We start from the raw sequence: 24,364 nt of genomic DNA, 5'->3' as shown, positions 1-24,364 counted from the left end.
CGATTAGATTTATTTTACGTGGCTAAGAACCAATTGGTTACCTAGCCACAGGACCTACAGCTTATTGTGGAATCTAAACCACTTTATAACAAGAAATGAATTTCTATCACCAGAAATAAATTCCTCTAATTCTTCATTGGCCGGTCGGAGAATTGAAAGCAGGCCCAGCAGAGTGCTGGTTGAGAACGATACCCACCCGTCCAATGAGGAACTGTTGTAAACGATTATTTTATCATAAAATGTGTATGTACGTACAGTACGGTATTTATTCACAAAAATATGAAAATACAGAATACTGTATTGCTCTACGAAAAAATCCACGAATGGTTGGGTGAGTTTTCCCGCAAATAATTTATAGATAGGTTCCACAGAAAATTCTGCGAATTGTGAGAACGTGAATCTGGTGGGTTTACTGTATTATTATTATTACAGGTACCCAGTGTATATAACGTATTATTATGATTATTATTTAATTATTTAATATTACTGTGCTATTATTATTTAATCTTATTACTATTATGTTCTGTAGTATTATTATTACTGTACATTATTATTTAATGTTATTACAGTAAATAATATGAAAATACAGAATACTGTATTGCTCTACAAAAAAATGAAAAAATCCGCGAACAGCGAGTCTCGCGCAAATAATTTATAGACGTTCCATAGAAAAATCTGCGAATGGGCGAGTTTCCCACGAATAATTTATAGATAGGTTCTACAGAAAAATTCCTCGAATTGTGTCACAAGTCTGCGAATAGCAGGGGTTGACTGTATTGAACAGATTTCAAGTTCAAGAATTGCTCAATGACTCTGTAGAGCCCTAGTAGCTTCAGAGCAAGTGATTTTCAGACTATCTAGCTCTTGGTAGATGTCTCTGGTATTCTTCCATTAAAGAGAAATCGTCTCAAACTACTGAATTCCATGTGGTTCCACTAACTTCTGCATCTCACATTTAAACACTTGGAGATTCTCAACCGTCTCCTTCCAATAAGGGTATTTTCAAAGGAATCATGGGTTCTATCCTTAATCAAGTGGAAAACAACTGTGGCCTTGTGTCAGAAGCAGCAGTTTGTGTATTTTCAAAGTTTCTCTGCTTTCTTAGAGTGAGAGTTTTTCTCTGTCTACTTTCAAGGTTATCGTTCCGTGCTTTCCTTGGTATTGTGTCATGTAATTAGATCTGGCTGATGATCAGCACCTTGAGGTATTGTGATCTGATGAGATTGAAGCCCCTACAACTCCGCATCAATCTCTCTCTGAAGTTTAGACGCAGATTCTTTTGAGCCTTTGGAATGAGTTCCATTGAAGTATTTACTAAGAAATTCTCTTTTAGTTAGAACTATCGCCAATTAAAAGAGTAAGTTTATTGCAAGCACTATCCTTAAGGCTGTTGTAAAGGGAGTGCTATTTTATCTTTTTTGCCTTAGAGCTGAGGTTGATGTTAAGGCTGTTTTTCTGAGAATGGTAAGAATTTCAATTTAACCTCTTTGGTGGAGAAGAAGAGGAAACACTTCTCTATCATGTTAGGGCAATTAAACTTACTTAGATAGGTTAACCCTGGAAGAGGCAAAGTTATTTGTTTGTTTTGTGATTTTAGAAAACCTAGAATCATCTTTGACAAAGGTTATGCCTGGAATAGGTAAAGTTAACCTTTTGTGTTGTGGTTTTAGAAACCTGGAACATCTTTGTCAAAGATTAAGCCTGGAGGAGGCCAAGTTAACCTTTTGTTTTGTGGTTCTAGAAAACTTAGAATGTCTTTGTCAAAGGTTAACCCTGGAAGAGGCAAAGTTAACCTTTTGTTTTGAGGTTTTGGAAACTTAGAATATCTTTGTCAAAGAACATGAGGTTCTCTGTGACATATTTGATTAGGTTAGCACTTGAGAACTAGCTCCATACCTTTTACCTTTATTGAAGGTAAACATTCATAATGTGAGAGCTGTTGCTTGGGGATGGGATTTGTGCCACAGAAGAAGTGCAATTTGGTTTTTGCTGCACACCACCTTAAGTATGCAGCATTGTGTCTGAAAAGAGCAAAACCCTTAGTTGGCTACTAGTAGCAGGTAAAGTCTTTTCCTGAACCTAAGAAGAAGCTATCTTTTAGGCTCTCTTTGAAATCTTGGGTGTTAATATTTTTGGGAGCATGAAGGTTCATTTATTGTATAGGGGCATACCTGTAGACCTTTTCATTCTGGCTGAATTGAAGCAGGTTTCTCCAAGGCTGCTCTTTGCTGCACACGTATGAAAGCCTTGCTTCTTAAATGGAATTCAACTTTGGGTGTCTTGCAAGAAACCTTTCGCTCAATTGGCTGACCAGATTTTGTCTAGCTACACTACCCACACTATCTTCTCAATGTGGGAATCAGCTATCTTTAACAGTGATGAGATTCGTCCCAAATATATAAATTTTCATAATGAAATTTATTATTTGGATACGTACTGTTAAAGCAGACCCTACCCAGCCTCCCCACAAATTAGTGGGCTGTCATGGAGTATTCTGACAAGAGCTAAAACATTTGAAACACCTGGTGGAGAACAGGTGTACTAGACAGTCATCTGGGCAGCCATTCGATCTTATGTTTGAATGCCGACTTGCCTATCAGCGTGGAGATGTAAGCTATCTTTAACAGTAGGTAAGTATCCAAATAATAAATTTTATTATGAAAATTTATATTTTAATAACGTATTGCAATGAAACATCCTTGAAATAATGCAAGATACATTACTCCTTGAATTTTCAGGTGTATTAGAAGAAGCAGAGTTTTATAATATCACCGAATTGATAAAGCTCTGTAAAGAGCGCATCAGCCAGCGGGATAATAGACCACCCAAGTCTGGGAAGAAACACATGTACAGAGTTCTACAGTGCCACGAAAATGAGCTTACCCAGCTTGTCTCAACAATGTCGGATGGATGGAAATTTGAGCAGGTAGGGCTGGGAAGAATTGGGTATTTTCAGGAGAATTTAGGTTTGTAGTTTTTTAATGTTCATACAGTTATCAATAATACAGTACTAACAAATATTTGTTTGCAAGCAGTTACCGTCCATTGCCACTGAAACTGGTAAACTTTCAGTTATAAGCAGTAATAAGAATTTGTGAAATTGTGCTTTCCCTCTTTCCAGAATTCTTTCTTATATGAGTACATATTTTATTTTACTTAGTACAGTATTTGTGTTGATATCAAACGAGCTATGTGAAAGATAAATAAATTAGCTATGTGGTTTGGTTTTGTATGAAGTCTTATTTCAGACCTCATACAAGATGATAATGTAAGTTAATTATATTCTTTTTAGATCTGTTATTGCTGAGATTTGTATCCTCAAAGAAGGAAGCTATGAATATGCTTTGAAGTATCATAATTATCTAAGCAGTGGAATTTCTAAGCAGTGTGTCAATATCTGTTAGGTGTATAGGCTAGGGAAAGCAGTGGCTTAGTGAGGTAATTGAACATATGTATGTACCACAAGTTAATATTAAGATCTTAGATAAGAAATATAATGGAATAATTCAGGATACAAACCAGCTTTTGGAGACAAACTTGGGCAACAGCATTCAAAACTTGACAAAATAAAAGAATAAAAAGACTTCCGCTGGATAGACAGGTTCCCAAATTAAAGACACTCAGCTGATTTTTTAGAATTTCAAGAAGAGATAGACCAATGATTTTTCTAAAAAGTATTTTGTACAGTAATCAAGAGTCATATATAAAATTAAAATTCTGCTTTGAGTTTTGTTAGGGTTCAAATTTATCTCATAATTTGCAACTTATTTTAGTTCCTTCACAGACATAAACCATCATTATTTACAGTACATAGGATTTAGCTTGTGAACGCAAGCTTGAACAGCTGTTTAAACTGTACTGATAAGGTAGTTAACTGTTGACAGGTAGGGGGGAAGCCCCACCCACCTGTTGGTTTGCCTTCCACTTTACTTCCAGCTGCCGTCAGTCAAGCTGTTTAGTAGACTCTATGCCCAACTTTACTGTTTGCGTTACCAAGAAATTGTTTTCAGTATATCCTTACTTTTTCTTGCTTTTTGTCTGATTGTTTTTTAGTATAGTAGGATGAGCCAAGCCCATCAGTCATCTCAGCTTTCCACCTCCCTCCCAAGGAAACCCTGAGTATTTCAGCACTGCCCAGGGAAGGACAGGCTATGTAACAGGGTCCTCTCCTTGGTGGAGGTGGACCTACATACTCTATGTATATTGTTCAGGAAGCACATGTGTACTGATAGTCCATGCTATGAGTGCCATGTCTGGCCATCTGAAAAGTGGGTGAAGTTCACTAGGAAGAGGAAGAGAGAGAAGCAGGTCTCCCCGGTGTTATGGATTGCAATGCTGTCAGTGACACTGAAGGGTTGTCTTCAGAACTTTTCTTCCTTCAGCGAAACTTCCTCCCACTGTTACTACAATCCAACCTCTTAAATCTGGGAACCTTGGGACCAGGCCACTGCTGAACCACAGAAAATCCCTGAATATAAAATACACCCCCAAAAAATGAAGCCCCCATGTAAACAGTCTTGCAAGCTAATTCCACTTACAAATAGCCTAGTTGTTGACTTGGCCTACTACTTGGCTAAGTTCTGACACCACTTTTTATCATTTTATTGCTCATATATTTTGACTTTTATCATTTTATAACTTGATACTGTATAATTTTCTTTAAAATATTGTACTTTATTTAACACATTTAACCTACATTCCCGAGTTAGCCTAACCATAAGTCAGCTACTTAACTTTTCTCAGAATCTGCAGAATATCATCGGTGACTTTCATCAAAATTTACTTCATAATTGTTGCCATTAGTTTCTTTGTCATTTATTTTGATTGTAGATGGTAATGAAATGGCAAAAATAAAGAATGAATTTTGGCGATCACCTAGTTCATTTGACACTTCACCATCAAAAAGTAAACAAAGCACACCACCACCTATTGAGGAAAATGAACAGTAAACATTCGCTAACGAGAGGAGAAGACTAGGAACATTTTCTAGCATAGATAAAGATTTATGCATGCACTTCTTACCTCTATCATCAATCTGATTTCATGGGTGGCATATTGAAGGGTAAATATACAGCTATATAAAGGAAATTATCAAAACCATATCATCCATGTCTTTCTAGCATTCTAAGAGTAAGGAATTCATGTGTTGCCAAATGTCTCATTGTTTTGATTAAAAGTTTTGGTTTGGTAGAGCCTTCTCAAGTGGAATCTAAAAAAATTTATTCTTGTAAAGTGTTAATATTGAAAACATTGGACTTCACACATTTTCACTACTAACAATTATTTTCATATAAACAAAAGAGATATGTCATAATTTTTGCTGTGGTACCGCCCTCGTGGCCGCTCAACAAACTAATGGTAGCTGATTCAAAATCGAGCCAAACCATGGGAGTTCCTGGACCACAGAATGCCAGTTTTAAGAGGTTCGACTGTACTCGTAAGAGCAGTGATTTCCCTCTCATTGACTCCTACTGTGATGATAGTCTTCCTTACACTAGACCAAAAATAATTTCTTTATAAGTTATTCTTACAACAGAGTCATGACAACCTATGAACAATGCACAGAAAGGCCAGATTGGTATTCTCTTCTGTGTAAAGCTTATGTTACAAACTACCAAAACTGTTTAGCTTTATAATAAGCACTGCATTTCCAGTGAGGCCTAACCAGTTAAGCACTGTAAAATAATGCATTAAATTCACTGTCCATTAAACAGTCACTGGAGTTTGCCACATTCTACTCGACGATTTTGTCCATTACCAGTAAAGTTTGACTCTTCGTTGTTCATGTGTCCAACTTCAAGCCTCTTCACTGCATACTCTTCCACATCATTTACAAGCTCTGTCAACAGTAGTAAATTTTAACTGAAGGTTTTTCAATTGCCAGACTGCACAGTAAGTTTCATCAACAGTCTAAAATGTTGCACTGGAGTCTTTCATAAATAACATCCAACAGTTTTGTGGTCCTACAGGCAAGGGCTTTATCTGAGTGTAGTAATCATGTGCTTGAGTATTAACAACTTTCTACCAATTTCTTCTTGGGTACTTAGTGCTCTTGTTCAATGCCTAAAGTCTACTAAATGTATGTTTAAGACATTCAAGCTAAGTATATAGTTGGGATGATCCCTCTTGCTACATCAGACTTACAATGAGAAGGAACCCCATTAGTCTTAATAGTAGTCCCCATAGGGGGTTAGTGCCATCAGTGCATCTCACACAGTGCACTGCAGGCATTACCTAGGGTTCTTTTCAGCATCCCTTCGGGCCCTCGCTGCAACCCCTTTCATTCCATTTACTGTATCTTGTTTTATATTCTCTTTCTTCAGTCTTTCTTTCCATGCTCTCCTAACAATTGTTCCATAGTGCAACTGCAAGATTTTCCCACTATTACACCTTTAAAACCTTTCCACTCTTAGGTTTCCTCTCAGCACTGAAAGACCTCACAGGTCCCAGCACTTGGCCTTTGGCCACAATTCTATATTCCATTCCTAATAGCAGTGAGAAAAATGACTTGTCATAAAAGAATTAGACTAATCACTTACTAAACTTATAGTTTTAAGCTGTTGACAACCGAGTTCAATATTTTTAAAACAGTAATTAAAATATTTATCAAAGATTTTCATACAAAAACATGGGACAGGATATGGCCACCAAAACTTCATCTACAAATCAATACACACCCTCAAGCCTCCATCCGGCTTCCTCACAGATTCAGTCAGACTATTCCCCTAACTCACTTGATTCAATCACACCAGCTCAGTCTGATTCCTCATACTGTTCCCCTGTCTCTTTCATAACTGGTGGAGGAAAATTATGAGGCCCACCAAAATCATTATCACCCCTACTTATTACTCTCCTCATCCACAAAATGTCATACACTTGCCTGATGTCTCATTTGCTCAGATCTTCACCTCTGTGTACTTCACCTACTTCTCATACATCCATTCACTTTCTGTCTTCACCTACCATTACACCACAGCTGGTCATAAACCTTTCTTCATCCATATTCACAACCATACACATCTGTCCTAACCAGTCACCAACATGAATACTCCTTCACATTTTCTTTCTCACATCTTTATTTACCTGACAGTAAACCATAGGATTATCCATATTCAGTATCCCATCATATACATGCAAGATTCATCTTACTTTGTATTCAACTTTATCTCCATTCAACACAAACATTGCTTGTCATTTGTGCCAATTCCCTTGTACCGTTGCCATCCTACTTTTACACCATCTTGTCTTCTTCCCTTGGCACTTTACATCTTCAGTAACATATACAGTACTTCTACCCCACTTATTTTCACTTTCACACCACCGTCTCCAGCATTTCTGTCTCCCTCTATTTCTATCATGTTCTCACTTGGGTGTACCTCTATTGTATTTTCTCAAAAACTTTTAACCTAACAATACATCATACTGCTTGTAGTGGCTATCTGTCATATAGAATTCCCCTTTGTTCATGCTCACACCACCTATAGTACACACTTCTGTACTTTTAGCAACTACTGTACTGGTACCTGCAACTCTTTAGTCCCTCTTATGTAGTCTGTCTGGATGTAAGGTTCTTATGCAATAGGCAATTTTGTGTAAGTAACTTACCCAGTAACTACATAGCTATTAGTTTCTTTTAACCGGCAGCTTAAAATTTTGAAATTTTGGGTCACACTAGTTTGTTTTGGTTATGGTGACATGCCCCGCCAATTTTTAGGGGAAGAATAGGTACGACATAGCAAAGGGCTTCAATTTGACTCTGCCCGCTGATGGTTGAAGTACTGTAGTTGGCAGCAGCTTGAATTTTGAAATTTATACTTTGCTGGTTGTCTGTTCTCATCTATAGTTAGTGAAGTATTCTTTTTATCAAAAGCGTGTAGCTCACTTACCCACTTCGTAGTCACTAACACTTTTAGGAAAAGTGTTTTCCTAGTTAGGTCCCTCAAAGATAGATTGTAGAGGTTCAAAACGTGGTTGTAACAGCCACTTCAGAACCACGTCTAAATTCCAGGCTACTAGCCTATTTTCTTTCTGTCTGGTCATGTTGAACAACTTGAGATCAGAAAGATCTTTATTAGCGGAGAGATCTAAACCCTTATGTCTAAATACAGAGCTCATTGCCCTGTAGCCTTTAATGGTTGAGGTAGACAGACTCCTGGAAGACTTTAAATAGAGCAGGAAATCGCCTATCTCCACTACAGATGTCTTAGAAGACAAAATGTTGTGTCTCCTGCACCAGTCACGGAAGACTATCCACTTGGCTTGATAAACTTTGCTCAAGGAATGTCCTCTACAACGAGCAATAGTGTCTGCAATTGCCTTTGAAAATCCTTTCGCTTGAACCAATCTGTAGACAGTCTGAGTGTGGTCAGAGCCAGAGTGGTCAGTCCTTGATGGAACTGTCTGAGGTGTGGATGTTTGAGTAGTTTGGGTTTTTGAGGCAACAGCTTTGGAAAATCCGTGAGAAGTTCCAACAAGTCCGGGAACCATTCCTGTGCTGGCCAGAATGGCCTACTAGAGTCATCTTTACATCTGATGATTTTGGAACTTGTTTATTATTTCTCTCACCATCTTGAATGGGGGAAAGGCATAAAGGTTCATGTTCGACCAATCTAAAAACATTGCGTCTTTGCCAATGCTTGGCGTTGATGATCAATACAGAGGGAGATGATGGTTCTTTGCGGGCGCCAACAGATCGAGAACCGACCTTCCCCACAGTTTCCACAACTCTGGGCACACAAGAGGGCCGAGAGTCCATTCCGTGGGGAGAACTTACTTTCGACGGCTGAGCTCGTCTCCCAACACGTTGAATTTCCCCTGAATAAACCTGGTTAAGATCTTGGTTTGATTCTGATCAGCCCAAATGAGTAGGGCTCTAGTTGCTTGGCAAAGGGTAAACGAATGAGTTCCCCCTTGTTTTTTGATACAGGACAGTGCCGTGGTGTTGTCCGAGTGGATGGTCACTGTCTTTCCGGACACCTCCGATGCAAACGCATGCAATCCCCAGTGAATTGCCGTCAATTCTTTCACATTGATGTGCCATTTCCTCTGTTCTGAAGTCCAAAGGCCTGAAACTTCCTTGTCTCCCAGGAGGGCTCTCCAACCTAGGCCTAATGCGTCTGAATAAAACCCTAGGTCGGGGTTCAGAGGGAGGAGTGATTTTCCTTGAGAGAGCCCGTCTCTTGAATTCCACCAAACAAGATCCTCTTTTATTTCCTTCGTTATAGGAAAAACGAAAGAATCCGGTATTTCTTTCTGTTCCAGCTGATTTAGGGACACGAACTGTTCCATAGATGAGAGTCCCCAACAGAACAGGACTGAAGGGTGAGAAATTTGTCTACTTTCTGAAGGCACAAGTCTATCCTTTGGGGGGAGGGAAAAGCCTGAAAAATCTGAGAGTTTAACCTCATCCCCAAATAAGCTATCTCCTGAGAAGGAATCAGTTGAGACTTTGGGATGTTTATCAAGAGGCCCAAATCCTGGGCGAGAAGAAGGGTCTTGTGAAGGTCCTCTGCACATTTTTCCTTCGACTGGGAGAGAATAAGCCAATCGTCGAGATACAGTGCTATTGGGGCTAGTAACTGCGTGAATACCTGCGGGACCGTCGACAGGCCGAAGCAGAGGGCTCTGAACTGGTACACTTTGTGCTAGAACACGAACCTTAAAAACCTCCTTGAGTCCGGATGAATTGGGACAGGAAAGTAGGCGTCTTTCATGTCTGTCGAGATCATCCAATCTTCCAGACGAATGGATGCAAGGATGGACTGGGACGTCTCCATTTTGAATTTTGTTTTCTGCACGTACAAGTTCATGGCACATACATCCAGAGCCGGCCTGCAGCCCTCCGAGGCCTTGGGGACCACAAACAGCCGATTGTAGAACCCCGAAGAGGTGGTGTCCTGGACTAGTTCAACAGCTTCTTTTTCAAGGAGTGCTGACACTTCTTGGGAGAGGGCTGAAAACCTCTTGGAGCCTGCCGAGGTCATCAATAAGATGGGCTTGTTGGTTAAGGGAGGTTTCTTCAGAAATGGGATCAAATAACCCTCTCTGAGGACTTGTACAATCCAACTCTACGATCCTCACGCTTCCCAATGCTCCCAAAAGTGGAAGAGTCCTGCCTCCACAGGTGTGCAGAGGACTAGATTCTCACTTATGTGCAGATGGTTTACTAGAGGACATCTTGATTGCCTGAGGGGTGAAATGGGTGTTTCCGCAAGGTTTGGGGAAGCCCCTTTGTCTGCCTCTACCCCGAAAGGGCTCAGGTTGAACTGGAGAAACTCTCCTAGAGTTGAAGGCCGGAGACAATATAGGTCGTCTCGCTGATTGTGCAAGAAGGTCCTGAGTAGACTTTTTCTGCAGATCAGAAGCAATCTGCAGCACAGTCACCTGAGGGAATAGGTGCTTCTTGTCAAGAGGAGAGAAGAGGAGCACAGACTTCTCGGAAGGTGTCTCCCTTTCTGGTGTAGAACACCAAAGCTCCCTTTTTTTTGAGAATTCCCATCACAAATAGCGAGGATGATTCAAACAAACCGTCTCTTAACTCCTTTATGTTGGCATGAGATGACCCCCAAAAAATCCAAAGAGAAATCTTTTGGAATATGAGGGCAATCCTTTAATTTGCGGGCAAGAACTCCTACTGCTCAGTCAAGAAAGCTGAGAACTTCCAAGACCTTAAATAAGTGTTTGTCTGATAAGGTGGTCCAATTCCGAGGATGAGAGCAAAGTCTTACCTGAATTGAACGCCGACCGTCTGGAGAAGTCGGTTAACCCGGAGAAGTCTCCCTGGGAGGAGGCAGAAGCTCCCATGGATGGGGCCTCTCCAGTTGCATAAGAAAGGTATCTTCTCTGCAACAATCTAGACGGAGGACAACTAAAAGAGGCTCTTCCCTGCTCCCTCTTGCTCGTGAGCCAGCTTTCCACTTCACAAAGAGCTTTCTTAGCTGAGGAGGACAGCACCATTTTAGGTAGCCTGGAAGTCGTCGTCTGATTGTCCATTAAGTACGTCGAAGCCGGAGCTGCCAGAGAGAAGTCTGGAAAAGTCACCAACAGAAATCTGAGTAAAGAGGCATACACCAAAGGAGAAGTAACAGGACCCATTTCTTCCTCAGAAGAAGAAGAAATTGGCGACAGTTCCACAATGGGATGGGGCCCGATGGTGCTTTCTGAATTAAACCCAGGATATTATCCAATTGGCATTGGATTGACTGAAAAGAAGGATCCATAACAGAGACAAAGAGAAAGACGTAACTGGGAATGAAACTGCAACTGCTGGAGCAGGAGTTGGCAGCTCAGAAGACACGGGCGCTGTCGAAGAAGCGGACGAAATCGGCCCCTTTGAAGCGGAAATAGACTTGGGCACCTACAGAATACCTTGCTGCAAATGGTGAACGGGCACCAGTGGGCAGTTGGGAGCCGATGAGCGCTCTTGAGCTGACAGGTGCATGGGTGCCAGCGGCAGCTCGGGAGCCAAAGGGTGCTCGGGAGACAATGGTCGCACAGAAGACGAAGGGCACTCAGAAAGAGCCACGCAACAAGGAGCAGCATGTTCAACTGGTAAAGGAAGTTCTGGCGCCACTGGGTGCAATGGCACCAAAGACTGCTTCTCAAAAGCCAAAGGAGATTCAGGTAAAGCTGATTGTTCAGGAGCTACAGGAACAGGAGCTGGGTGCATGGGCGCTGGTGAGCGCTCCGACATCACTATATGCCAAGGCATATCATTCAAAACTTAAGATGGGTGCCTAGAAGAAGACGAAGTCCTTGATGTGGAAGAGCGCTTACAAGCAGTAGCACGCTTAGTAGGCTGAAATTGTCCCACTAGCTCTGGATGATCCTGAGAGAAATGTTCTGGACTGTCCCAAAAGCTACAGGAAGGTAGAGGTTCTAGAGAAGTTTCTTCAACCTTCTTAACAGGAACTGCAGGAGGCTGAGAAGCACCCAGGGCGCACCTCTTCAGAGGGCAGGATTCACCTTGAAAACGCCATTGGCGCCTAGGACTGGAGTCACTGCTGGAAACACTAGATGAAGACGATCCACTTCCATAGAGACGCCTTTCCAGCAGTGCTCTGTCGTAACCTGGGACTCGGGCAACAGGTACAATTGAGGGGCGATTGCCTGTGGGCAGATCCCACCGACCTCCTTTGGGCTGCCAGTTTGGCTCCTCCCAGGTTTAGGGGAGTTTGCCAGGGACCTTGGCCTAGGAGAGTCTTTACTGCAATACCTAAACTTTGAGAGCCCGAATCGGACATTGTTGACAAGTCATGAGTCAAAAAAATCTCAAAATCATCAAAATTGTGCTGAAAAAGATCAAAAGAGAAGAGAAATTCCAAAAAACTGCTGCTGCCAATCACTGTAACCACAGCCGTCAGCTGGTAGAAACATATTGAGATTGTTTACTAAGCTGGTTCCTCTCTTACCCCGAAAGTGGGCAGGGTCACTCGTCTAGCCAAAACAAAAGCAGTGCTACCGCGAATTTCAAAATTCTAGCTGCTGGTAAATAGAAACTAATAGCTGTGTAATGGCCTGGTAAGTAGCTTATATAAAATAAGGTTTTATATATACTTAACCAGTAATTGCATAATTGGAGCCAGCCCACTTCCCCCTGCTTGGATATAAGGGCATAAACAAATTGAAGCTCTTTGCTATGTTGTACCTATTCTTTCCCTGAAAGTGGGTGGGGCATGTCGCCATAGCCAAAACAAACTAGCGTGACCCAACAATTTCAAAATTTTAAGCAACCGGTTAAAAGAAATTAATTATTATTATTATTATTATTATTATTATTATTATTATTATTATTTGAAAATTAGTACTTATTATTAGGTAAAAAATTTATTTATCATACAAAACAAACATACACATGTACCATAAGAATTCTGTCATCTCAGTAAGAGAGAGAGAGAGAGAGAGAGAAATTATTACTTTGATTAATTAATGTTTTTCAGTTTACACAAAGTTTGAAAACTTAAAAATTACATAAAAAATTAAACAAACACTTTTGCAGGGTTTCTCAGTATTCGCAAATGTTCGCGTGTCTGTGAAAAACTCATGTATAACAATTAGTTAGGTTCGAGTGAAAAGTTCGTGTGTCTATGAATTCGCGCAACTCGAATCGCGCAAGTTCGAACTATTACTGTACTGCTGTTCCCGTTGCCGAGTGCATGGGTGTAACCGTTACCTGGGGTTCTTCAGACCCCTGGCATACAGTTACTCTCCCCGGTAGGCCACCAACCCAGGATATTGGTACTGTTCATGGTTTCTCCACCAACAGTACCATGGTACTGCTACTCCTATTGCCGACCATATAGGTGCAACTGCTACTGGGGGTTCTTCGTACCCCTGGTGTACCAGTACCAGCCCCAGTGGCCCGCCTACCTGGGCTGCTGGCTCTGACCCTGCTGTGGTGCAGACCCTGTGCAGGCACTGGCCTCGGTAGCCCATCTACCGGGGTCAGCAAGGGTCCTTTGTCTATGGACCCGGTCTTAGCTGCCAGTGCATGCTAGTAAGGAAAGGCGAGCAGAGAGCATGCGGGTCCCCCCCCCCTCCCACTCTTCAAGAGAACAGTCCAGGGGTCCTGAAATGGTGGCTCGGCAACCGCTTTGGTCGCTCGGGCTAGGCAAGAGGGGGCCCCTGCTCAGTCTTCTTCCCTCGTAGAAACCTTGGCTTCTAAGTAGAATGAAACACATCCACGTGACATTTGCATGAGTGGGCCCGCTCTCCCTGACCCAGGCAGACATCGTCAACATGGGTAAATGACTGCCCACAGCCTCGGTTACCCGCCAGGACTTCGGACTTCAGCAGGTGTGGCGAGGGTGTTCATGATCTCTCAATTATTCCCTCCTCCTCAGAATTTTATTCTGTGAGACAGGAGCCAGACAGATTTGGGGCTTGGGACTGGAACAGTTCTTGTTCCCTTTCTGGCCCATGACACAGAGGGTTACATTCCTGTTCGGTCTGTAGATTGAACAGGATGTATGCCGAATGATTAAGAGATTGCCAGGATCTCTGTTGAGCATTTCTTTCTGACGGAGTTAAACTTTTTGTGGAGATCATTACAATGGTACGTCTTTTTAATGATCCCGAGGAAGTGACTGCGCCCTGGTCGAGCTGTTCATGCAATGTACTTTCTCTGCCTCCAGCCTACCAGAGGAAATACGTTCTCTCTGACATCGTTGCCATCTTTTAGGTTGCCCTGGAACTGACTCGTCTGTGTCCCAGTCTGTCCCTAGAATGTCTCCATGTGGAGGGAATCTCCCTATGGCAAGCAGAGACAATGGCACAGGACTTGACTGCCAGAGCACCATTCCAGTTGGTCTTGTAGATTGATGTTCGGGCCTGTCATTGACCAAGATCGTTTTTATCCTTGGGCCTCCATACACTAAGGAGAATTGCCCTCAAGACTGTTACTTTGGGAGGTAGTGATGTTATCTACCTCCTCCACTAGAAAGCAACCAGTGGGGGCGAGACAGTGTTCTGTCAGACTTCTAGGTCTGTTAGTCCCGAGTTGGCTTTGAAGCTTGGGGACAGACTGGTGCTAGGATCCTTCCCCCCCTCTTTGCTGAAGGGAGGGGAGACAGCAGTGGACAGGTTCCAGCTTGTTCGTGGGCAATGGCTGAGTCCTTTAGGTCTTTGCAAGGCACTGCAGCTTGACCTTAGGGTCAAACTGGCCCTTCCCCTTCAGTCAGAGAAAGTTCCAGACCTCCTCGACTCCTTGTAGAGGTATGCTGCCGATGGGTGTGGTGTCTGTTGAGCCATAGGGCAAGCTTGGCAGCGACGTGGTGTGGAAGTATGGGCAAAGGATGCCCGTCAGATACAGTTCTGCTACCTTTAGAACCTTCATCATCCCTCACCCTTTTTCTGGTCTGGTTCCACTGTCCATTCCCGGCTCACAGAAGGGTCTCACCCTGTGTGAAGAGGTGAAGTTGCTGTAGGAGTCTTCTACCCTTCTTCCCACCGAACTGGTTCATTCACCAGACCCTAGATGGAACGGTCCATTCTGTTCTTGATTCCATCAAAAGGGCGGCTTCTTTCTGTTTGGGGATTTGAGGGATGTGTATCCTCAGTACCTACAAATCAGTCCTCCCGCAGTAGTGCAGCAGATTGCTGTAAAAATCGTTCAGATAGTGAAACAAGCATGAAATTTGGCACAAACATTCCTAAGACTACGCTCTCTTAGAAAAGGGCGCTGGCCACCTGAAAATCCAAGATGGCGGCTATTTTTCAAAATGGCGCCATCTATGTTGAGATTCACTGGTTTGGGAGCATCTATTGGTGGAATATGCCAGTTTTTTTTTTTAAACCTCGACTTTTAGGTTATAAAATGTTCCATACCACATTTTATTGAAAACCCTTACTAAATGAATTGTAACCAAGATGGCGTACAAAATGGTTGCCATAAAAGTTTTTCTATCCACAGCGCTAGCAGACATAGAGACCAACTGTTTTTATTTAATGGTATATTCATGTGATCAGACAGTTTAACTAATATGCTATTTTCAACTGAAATAGTAATGGTATGGTCACATACAACATTGTGTCTAAGACTGTAACCATAAAAAGAAAAGAAGAGAAAAACGGACTAAACATAACCAATCTATGTATAGGTCTCTCAACCTACACCTTTGAAAAATTCGAGGATAAGAAGGTAGGCATAGCATGACACGTTGGATGCTCAAGCTAGATTATCTACTGAAGAGAGGGCAATATTTATCTAGACTTCACATTTGCAAGTGCACAGAGCTGTGCAGGGAAGACCCAGCTTGTAGCACTTGCACCTTTCCGACAGCCTGCTTTGCATCCACATTTGGTAAGCTGTTGGCAACTCTTGGCTAAAGGGCGAGTTGGTTGTCCAGAGGACTTGCCATGCTTCACCAGACTTTTGCCATCCCCACTCAGCAGGGTTCTCTGGCTGTGGCTGACACTGGGTGGCCTGCCCCCCACACACAACCAGCCTGGTACGCAGCACGCTTGGTGTGTTGGAGGAGAGCTCCCCTGGTTGGTGGAATGGCCTCATATGCCCTTTTGTTTTCTGGCAAACATATCAAGTCTAGCCTCATCCACAGTGCCAGCAGTGCTGGATCTTTCATACATAAGTATGACAAACCTCTCCAGGACCTTCAGGTCACTCTCTTCCACTCTGAGAGGGTAGTGACTCAGTTTGGAGAACACAGTGGAGGCCTCTGGAAAGATGTTCCATGTCTGCCAGGCGGTCTTCTTGCCCTTGCCCGGAAGGCTGACACTGTATCACAGCCTGTGAACGCATGGAAGAAGAGCATGCCATTCACCTTCTCCTGGCCCAGAGAGTTGCACAGGTCATGCACAGCAATCCAGCGCAGGCTCTGGCCTTGGCCAAATGCCACCCATAGCTTCTCTAGCCCTAGATTGTGGAGAGTGGAGAAAGCACTGACTGCAACGACAAGAACATCTGTGTCATTTGCTTTAACCGTGATGGTCTTGGCTCCATGTTCTGTGGCATATTTGGCATGGAGAAAGATGCGGGTGTCAGCTTCCTCATGAGAGCACTTTTCCAGTCCCTGAAGACTAGCCTCATGAGTGCTGAGGACAGCAGACCCTTTTGTGGCAATGACAACATTTGTGGCAGACATCTGGGCAACTTTGTCTGCCAGGAACTGGAACAACTCTGTCTTGTTGGCATCGTGTCTTTGGAAATTCGCCAGTTGGATGGAATTGTGTTCTTGTCTGTCACCTTGCGCCTTCCTCCTTGACCACGTTGGAGCCTGGTCTCAGCTTTGAGGCTGGATGTATTGTATACATCAAATACAAGATGTGATGATGTGTACTTGCTGCTATAGGATTGTATCACAGGCAAGAAGTCATAAAGTGCATAGCCCTCAAAGGTCTTTCCTTTCTTTGGTGGCAAGGCATGGACCAAAGCTGATCCATCTACAATGAGGACATCAGTCTTTGGTTCTTTGTCTTCTAGTGTAACATGACTATCTGGCCAGGGTTCAGAAAATCAGTGACATCCTGCACTTTCTGCATCACGTGTTTGATCGCAGCAACAGAATGAGCCTGATCACGCAGGAGAGGAAGCAATGAAGTTATGGTTACTTCAAATTCTGGGCTTCTCTTCATTGAAGCGTGATGAGCTGACCACGTCAGATTCACTGCATCATCTATTTCCTGGGTGACTATGACCTTGTCTAGCCACTGATACTCCAGTGCAAGCTGTGGCCCCAAGATATCTGTGGGTGGCTTTGGTATTGCAGTGTTTGGTGGCACAGGGTTCTTTGTTTGAAAGGAAGCTGGTGAGATGTTTGTGAATGTGTCCGGCAATTCAGGCACCGACCTCACTTTCTCAGGTGCAAACTTTAGTTGCTGTCTTTCCTGTCCAGTGTTCTCCTTGGTGGGGTGCTGAAATATGGAGATGCTAGTTCCATGGAAGGAGGTAGTGGCAGTAGTTGCAGATGGGTTGTGGTCGATGTTGTCCATCACTGCAGTGGTGAACAACCCTTTTCGCAGTACTGGGGACAGACCACACCCTCCTCCACATATTTGCTAACTGTGGCATCTCCTAACTGTGCAGAGACCTCCAGTACTCTGTCATAAGAGATACTGAGGCCATACTGATGTAGCATTTCAACCAGGTTTCTCTTCCTGGTTTTGGCATAGACTGAGAGTCTCATGTAGACTGGGAATGGTGTTTCTCTGTCTTTGGAGTGTCTATGAGTTGTTGCTCCCTCTTTGTATCGGGAGTAGCAGTTGAACTGCATGAGCTGTGCAATGGCCTGGTCTGACTTTGATGCTCCAAATCGTAACTGTGACTTGATGTCAGCCCCATGCTCAACCATCCCTACAAACTGGAGCAGGAGAGGAGGCACAGAATTTCGTACACAAGCCTCAGAAAATGTGCCATCAAACCGTGACTGATGATCAAGTATAGACTTTCTGAGAATATTTGCTGCTTTAGCAATGATAACTGCCTCTGAAAGATCAGATGATTGAGCAAGTGCTTTTCCCACATCCTTTGAAATGCAAGTAATACATCTCTGCCAGATTTATGAGCCTCAAGTTCTGGAATTTCTGCCAGAAGTTTGTCTTTGAGTCTCGTGGAATTTACACTTGGTGACTCTACACCTAATTGTTCCAGACGTTGTTGGTAGAGGTGGCAAATATCTGCCAGCCGAAATGTGACCGGATCATCTGAACAAAGGTTGTTTTCAAAAATGTATGTCATCAGTTCTGACAGAACTAGTGGATACACATCTGATTCTGACTCAGTGCTACCTTGGTCTTTCTCAAGGCTCCTCAGGTAGGACCTTTTTCTGTTGTAGAGGGCACAAAGACAGGCATGGTGATACTTAAACTCCTGTGCAATGACATCCCCACCAGTCAACTTAGCAAGGAGCTTGCCATCACTAGTATCTCTGCACATTCACGCAATTTCAAGTCAAGGCCCTTAGTACTAGCCTGTCTGAGATCAGATGCAGGTGCCACTTTCTCAGAAAATGCAAACTTCATTGTCATGACTGGTTCGGCGCAGTTTTGCACGACTAGTCTCAGTGTTGCTGGTCTGGTCATTGGATTGTCGCTTTCTTGCGGTCCAGTTTAGTGTTGTTAAACAACAAGCGACAGTTCACATGGTATTTTTGCTGCATTTTTCCTGAGAGTGGCCTCTATGCCATCACCTTCATCCAGCCTTGCTGGATCCATTATCAGTGGCATTTCATTAATTTCACTGAACATGGGAATGTTCCTTGCCAGCATTGTGTACCCATCATGGTCTAGGACATGATGACTTGGAGGTGATGTCAAGTGCTCACCTCTTTTGTCCTTCTGACAAAGACAACACAAACTCCAGTTTGTTTTCTACTGCTCAATATTGGATTGGCATCACATTCTGCCATGATTTCACTTTTGATTAAGGCCGAGGGGTTATCCTTTTACCACCTTAAACAAAAGCACACATTCCTGTATGGGATTCAACTAGGTTCGGTCTCCCTACACCTAGCCCGATCATTCATCCAGTGCCATTTAAGTCCCGTGTGATCTGTACACCATCCGGGTAAGTACATGAACCATCATGTACAGCCCCATACCCTTGGCTCGGCTCTCCTGCGCTGGCACATCCTGTCTATTCAGGTGCGGCTATCTAACTATAGCTGGTCTGGGGCTGTTAGAAAGCATTTGGGACACTAAACTAAACTATACTACAACTACTAGTCTAAGACTACAGGATTAGTAAGCTGGATTAGCTGGCACTGAACCCCATGCTGAGTTACACAGCAGTGATGTCACCAGTGTGCCCTGGTTGTGTGCAGACATACACTCTTTTACATTTATTAATTTTCCTTCAAAATTGATGAGTTATTCGAGAAAGAGATGGCCTCATTAGGATCTAAAACCACAGAAACCAAGATCCATGCTTAAAACGATAATTGTTGAACGGGCATTATTTCTCATTATAATTATTGTTTCTACCTTTTCTTGGCAGCCATATAGCCCCCATATTTAAAGGTAAACTGTACTGGGAAGCTACAGAAACATAATATTCACAAGAAATAGTATGGCTTTACCATATTGCAGTGCAGAAGTTCCTGTATTGGTAGGAACAACCCACTCAGTAGTGACACATCATTCTGGTTCACCTGTCACTATTGTAGGTTTGGTCCCTCAGAGGCAGCATCATCTTTGCGCCCTTTTCCAAAAGATGAAGGTGGATGGGTCTCTGGTGAGAGACCATCCCTCTCTCATATTCCTCTGTTGGAGGAAGTGAAGAGAAAGCTAACTTGGTAGCTAGATGACAGGAACCTCTTTAGGAGTACCAGTGGACACTTTCCCTCCCAAGGTGCTCATCTTTCGGACACATCTGCTAGGGATAGAACGCACACCTGAAAGAATGTTTGTACAGGAGTGTGGGACCAGAACAACAGACACCTCCACATCAGTTGCCCAAAACTCAAGGCGACTTTTTAGCCCAGAAGGAGTTTCAGGCCCGGATAGCGGGACACTTGGTGGTGTTGACGAGCTACAACAATACGGTAATAGCATACGTCAGCAAGCGAGGAGGACTGATGTCCTTTCAGCCGCAAAGTTGATGGTGCAGGTACACGAGTGGGCAGTAGCACACTTGTTGGAGCTCTCAGCCAGGTACATTCTGGGATCTTGGATGGGGTGGCAGACAAGCTCAGTCACCAGAGTCTGCTGATAGGGAAGGAGTCCCTACACCAAGATTCTGCATTGCAGAGAGACTCTCTGAATTATGGGGAGTCCCAGCCATGAAAACACTGTGACTGGTATGACAGAAGTCACTGGAGTACAGCTCATTTTTGCTGGACTGGCTGTGGGTTGCAAAGGAGAATGTTTTTCCAGTACCCAGGTAGTATTTTAGAAGCTGATGCATTCCTCTCCGTTTCTGACTGATTCAGTTGGTGATCAACAGGCTTTGATCACCCAGAATTTTTATTTGACTCTGGGGGCCACCCAGTGGCCACACACACTGAGTGGGTCCCAGTCCTGTTGGCTGTGTTTTATAAGAAGATTCTCCCATGGCACAGCCTTCTGTACCAGCTGCATGTGAGAGGTACTACCAGGCAGTGGAGGTGATGGCACTTCACACCTGGAAACTATCCAACATCTCCTTTTTTTCTCAACGCAAACAAGGAGATGCCTGGATACTTGCAGAATATTCAGCAGCTGTGTACCAGGGAAAGTGAAACATCTTCTGCAGCTGGTGTAGTCGGAGGGATATCTCTCCAATCAGAGCTTCTATGCAGTAGATAGCAGACTTTCTCGTCCTATTCTGCCTTGAGAAGCTTCTCTTTGTCTTGGCCATTAAGGGCAATAGAGCTGCCCTTGGTTGAGTCCATTTATTGAGGGAAATAGATCTCTTGTCCTCGGGGAGGAATCTATACTTCTGAGAAGTTTCGAACAGTCTTGCCCACCCGGGGAACTTGGCTCCCAAGTGGGTTGCGATTCTCATCTTCAGGAACCTAGCTCATATGCCTTATGAGCTGTTGAGTGGGTCGTCTTTGCTCTTCCTAGCCTTGGTAAGGAGAGTAGGCAAGTTTCATGGCCTTCGATGCTAGCACTTGGGAAGGGGATCTGAGACTCCAAATCCGTAGGTCTCTGACGCCGGATTCAAGTCTGTTTCAATTCCTCCGAAAGGACTTTGTGGCCAATTAGAGTTCTGCAGTACTACCTTCAGAGAACTTTGCATCTCAGACCTGAATGTTGACACCTCCTCGTTAGTACCAGCTTAGCCACAGAAGGTGTCCAAGAGCACTTCTCTTTTGAGCTTTGTGAGACAGCAATGGGCTTGCTCTTTGTTTGACGAGTTAAATAGGATTTTGGTCCAGGCAAGGGATCACGAAGTCAGGGACATATCCCTGTCCCTCGCATTCCGGAAGAACCTGTCGGTTCACAAGATAATATAGGCAGGTTTGTAGTCACACCAGACCACATTATATACTAATATCTTCAGGACTTGCCAACGAGGACTTCGCAAATGGACACTTACAAAATGCTATCAAAGATAAAAAAAAAAAAAAAATGATAACCTTAACAGTGTGATCCATGTGACCTCACTCTGTTGTTATCGATGTTGTGATTTATCGGTCAAACTCAACTGTTTTGTCACGCCCTTAACATTCACGATAGATCGTCTGCCTAGCAAAGAAACATCCCCTTCTCAGTGAGAGACAGTTACTGCGCTGCATTTGGCACAAGTTCCTGTTAGAGAGGTATCAAGAAGGCTTAATATACTGAAGAGAACCATACATAGATGGATCAAATTGTTTAGAGAATGGCAATGGCAAAAGTTTTCCAATGTTTTCTGTAAAATTTAACATTTGAAATAATATAAGGACTACGTTTGTGCGATACTACCAGTGATAGCTGTTTGCTATTGTTGCCAAAACATGGAAATGTAGCCTTCTCCAGTGTGAAAGTTTTGATGTGCAACATGATTGGGTGCAGAAGTGGGTTGTCATTTTACGGTCTGCCACACCAAGTGTGGAAAAAATGTTTAGGGGTTTATTGTAGTCAGATATATTAGTTTCTTATATGATTCATTGACTTATATTCTCGGTCATTTGCATATTTATGTATTTGTTTATATAATAATAACTGAATAAAGAGCCATCAAAGAATGGTCGTTTGCACCAAATCATGAAGCAGTAGAAGTCGATCGAGCAACGTCTTGATTGACACGTCGAATGCGGACGACATCAGAGTGACAGCAGCTTTAGGTTTCCATCTAATTATGGAAACTTGAATCTATTTAAAGTTGTTTCAGTAAATGTAAAAAGTGATTGTGATTAACTTAAGGGTAGTTACGGGAAATTATCTTTAGACTGTGAAGGAAAGCTCTGGGTTAAATGACTTTAAAATTTAGGTGAGCTTGGAAGTCAGTGGTGTGGAAATGTGGCAACACTGTATTATGTCAGTGGTTATAATACAACATTTTTTATCACTTTGTCTTGCTCATGTCAATTTTGCTATATGGAAAATAGTTTTATGCAATAATATAACATGACATTCTAAAGATTACAGTGACTGTTTTTAATGTCATTACATAAGATTTCATCTATCTTCAAACAGACATATAGATTACTTAGGCATGAATTGTGCATCAGGCAGGTGATTGAAAATTTATGAAACTGCCAATTCTAATTTGGGTGACTGTACACTCTTGGCTCGCAGAAGGACCTCACTTTTGGGAGAAGGTGAATGTGATGCTGTGATGCTGAGAAGTCATGCAAATTTATGGGTGCACACTCTAGAAGGACCTCACTTTTGGGAGAAGGTGAATGTGATGCTGAGGAAGGGTGCAACAGAAGTCATGCAAATTTATGAAACTGCCAATTCTAATTTGGGTTACTGTACACTCTTGGCTCGCAGAAGGACCTCACTTTTGGGAGAAGGTGAATGTGATGCTGAGGAAGGGTGCAACAGAAGTCATGCACAATTGGTCTCTCGGCATTTACAGCCCTCTGTTTTTGATGGAGAAGTTAGGTGGTTGTCAGACCTGGTCTCTCCAGATGGAAGCAGTTAGTTTGTCAGACCTGGCTCAAGATGGAATATTAGATTCCACTAGAGAAGGCGACTTCGTGTTTTCGGTGGACCAAAAAGATGCATGTTTTCAAATGCTCATCCATTGGTATTCTCAGAAGTACCTCCGCTTTACCCTAGGGGGTTACAGTCTTTCAGTTCAGAGCACTCTCCTTCAGGCTTTCAACCTCCCCCTAAGTGTTTACTCTGGTTTTAGCTTGGGCTTGTTTGCATGAGATAAGTCTTTTGAGGTATCTTGATGATTGGCTAGTCCTAACAAGCTGGTTGCTGCAGTTGCTACAGGGCAATGATCATCTCCTTGAATCCTATCATGACCTGGTTGTAGCAATAAATTTTGAGAAGTAGGCCCCACTCCCAAGTAGAGGGTAAAGTACTTGGGCATGCTTATAAACATGGCAGCAAGGAGAGTTTTCCCTTGAGACTCTTGCATCAGCAAGTTCAGGGAGGTAGTGCAGAAGTTCCTGTCTCATCAGGAACAGTGTACTTGGCAGTTGCAAGTCATTGTAGATCACCATTCATCATTGAAGAAGCTCTGCTCTGTACAGTGGATGTTTGAGTTCTGCTTTTCGGCAAGAGACCCTCCTTTCCTTCCAGTTCCTCCCTCAGAGGAAGTAAGGCAGGTGGTTAGACAAAGGAACCTTACAGTAGGAGTGCCACCTGGCACGCCTCCCCTGGAGATGCTTCTCTTTTTGACACATCCAGTGAGAGGTAAGTCGCACACCTGAAGTTGTTGGGGTCTGGTGTGTAGGACCAGAATGACAAGCACCTCCCCATCAAATCCTTGAGTTGAAGGTAGCCTTCCTGGTGCATCATGGGTTTCAGGATCGTGTGATGGGGCATTCCGTGGTGTTGATGAATGACAATACCACAGTAGTTGCATACACCAACAAGTTTTGGGGGGGCTAGTTTCTCTTCCATTGCATCAGTTGACAGTGCATTAGAGGGCACTGGCTTACTTGGTAGAGCTCTGCCAGGTACGTTCTAGGTACTCGGAATGTAGTAGCAGACAAGCTCAGTCACTAGAGACAGGTGATAGGGACATTGTGGTCTCTACAGTCTAGTGTTGCAGGAAGGGTTTTCAGGAACATTGTGGTTTCCACAGTCTAGTGTTTGCCACCCAGCACAACAGAAAATGTCCAGTGTTCTGCTTGTATTTGCTGGCCCATGGGCTGCAGTGGAGGACATCTTCCAGCACTGATGGACAACCTAGTAGCCAACGCCTTTCTGCCATTCTGCTCTATTTGACAGATGATCAACAGGGGTTGATCATTCTGAATCTAAGACTTACTCTGGTGGCTCCCAAGTGGCAGCATGCCATGAGGTATTTGGACCTGCTAGC

The 24,364-nt window shown here is 43.2% G+C and overlaps 1 protein-coding gene across 1 annotated transcript in view; it reads left to right on the top strand.

The window, feature by feature from the left end:
- The window catches only part of inc (BTB/POZ domain-containing protein inc), a 196,900-nt gene that overhangs the window by 42,197 nt on the left and 130,339 nt on the right, over positions 1–24,364 (top strand). Inside the window, exon 3 of the mRNA XM_067086459.1 lies at positions 2,739–2,926. Coding sequence (XP_066942560.1) covers positions 2,739–2,926 — 188 coding nt within the window. The remainder of the gene's footprint in view (positions 1–2,738; positions 2,927–24,364) is intronic.

This window comes from Macrobrachium rosenbergii, chromosome 42, assembly GCF_040412425.1.
Source record: "Macrobrachium rosenbergii isolate ZJJX-2024 chromosome 42, ASM4041242v1, whole genome shotgun sequence".
In the NCBI taxonomy this organism is placed as follows: domain Eukaryota; kingdom Metazoa; phylum Arthropoda; class Malacostraca; order Decapoda; family Palaemonidae; genus Macrobrachium; species Macrobrachium rosenbergii.
This window is presented reverse-complemented; position numbering and strand designations above follow the sequence as displayed.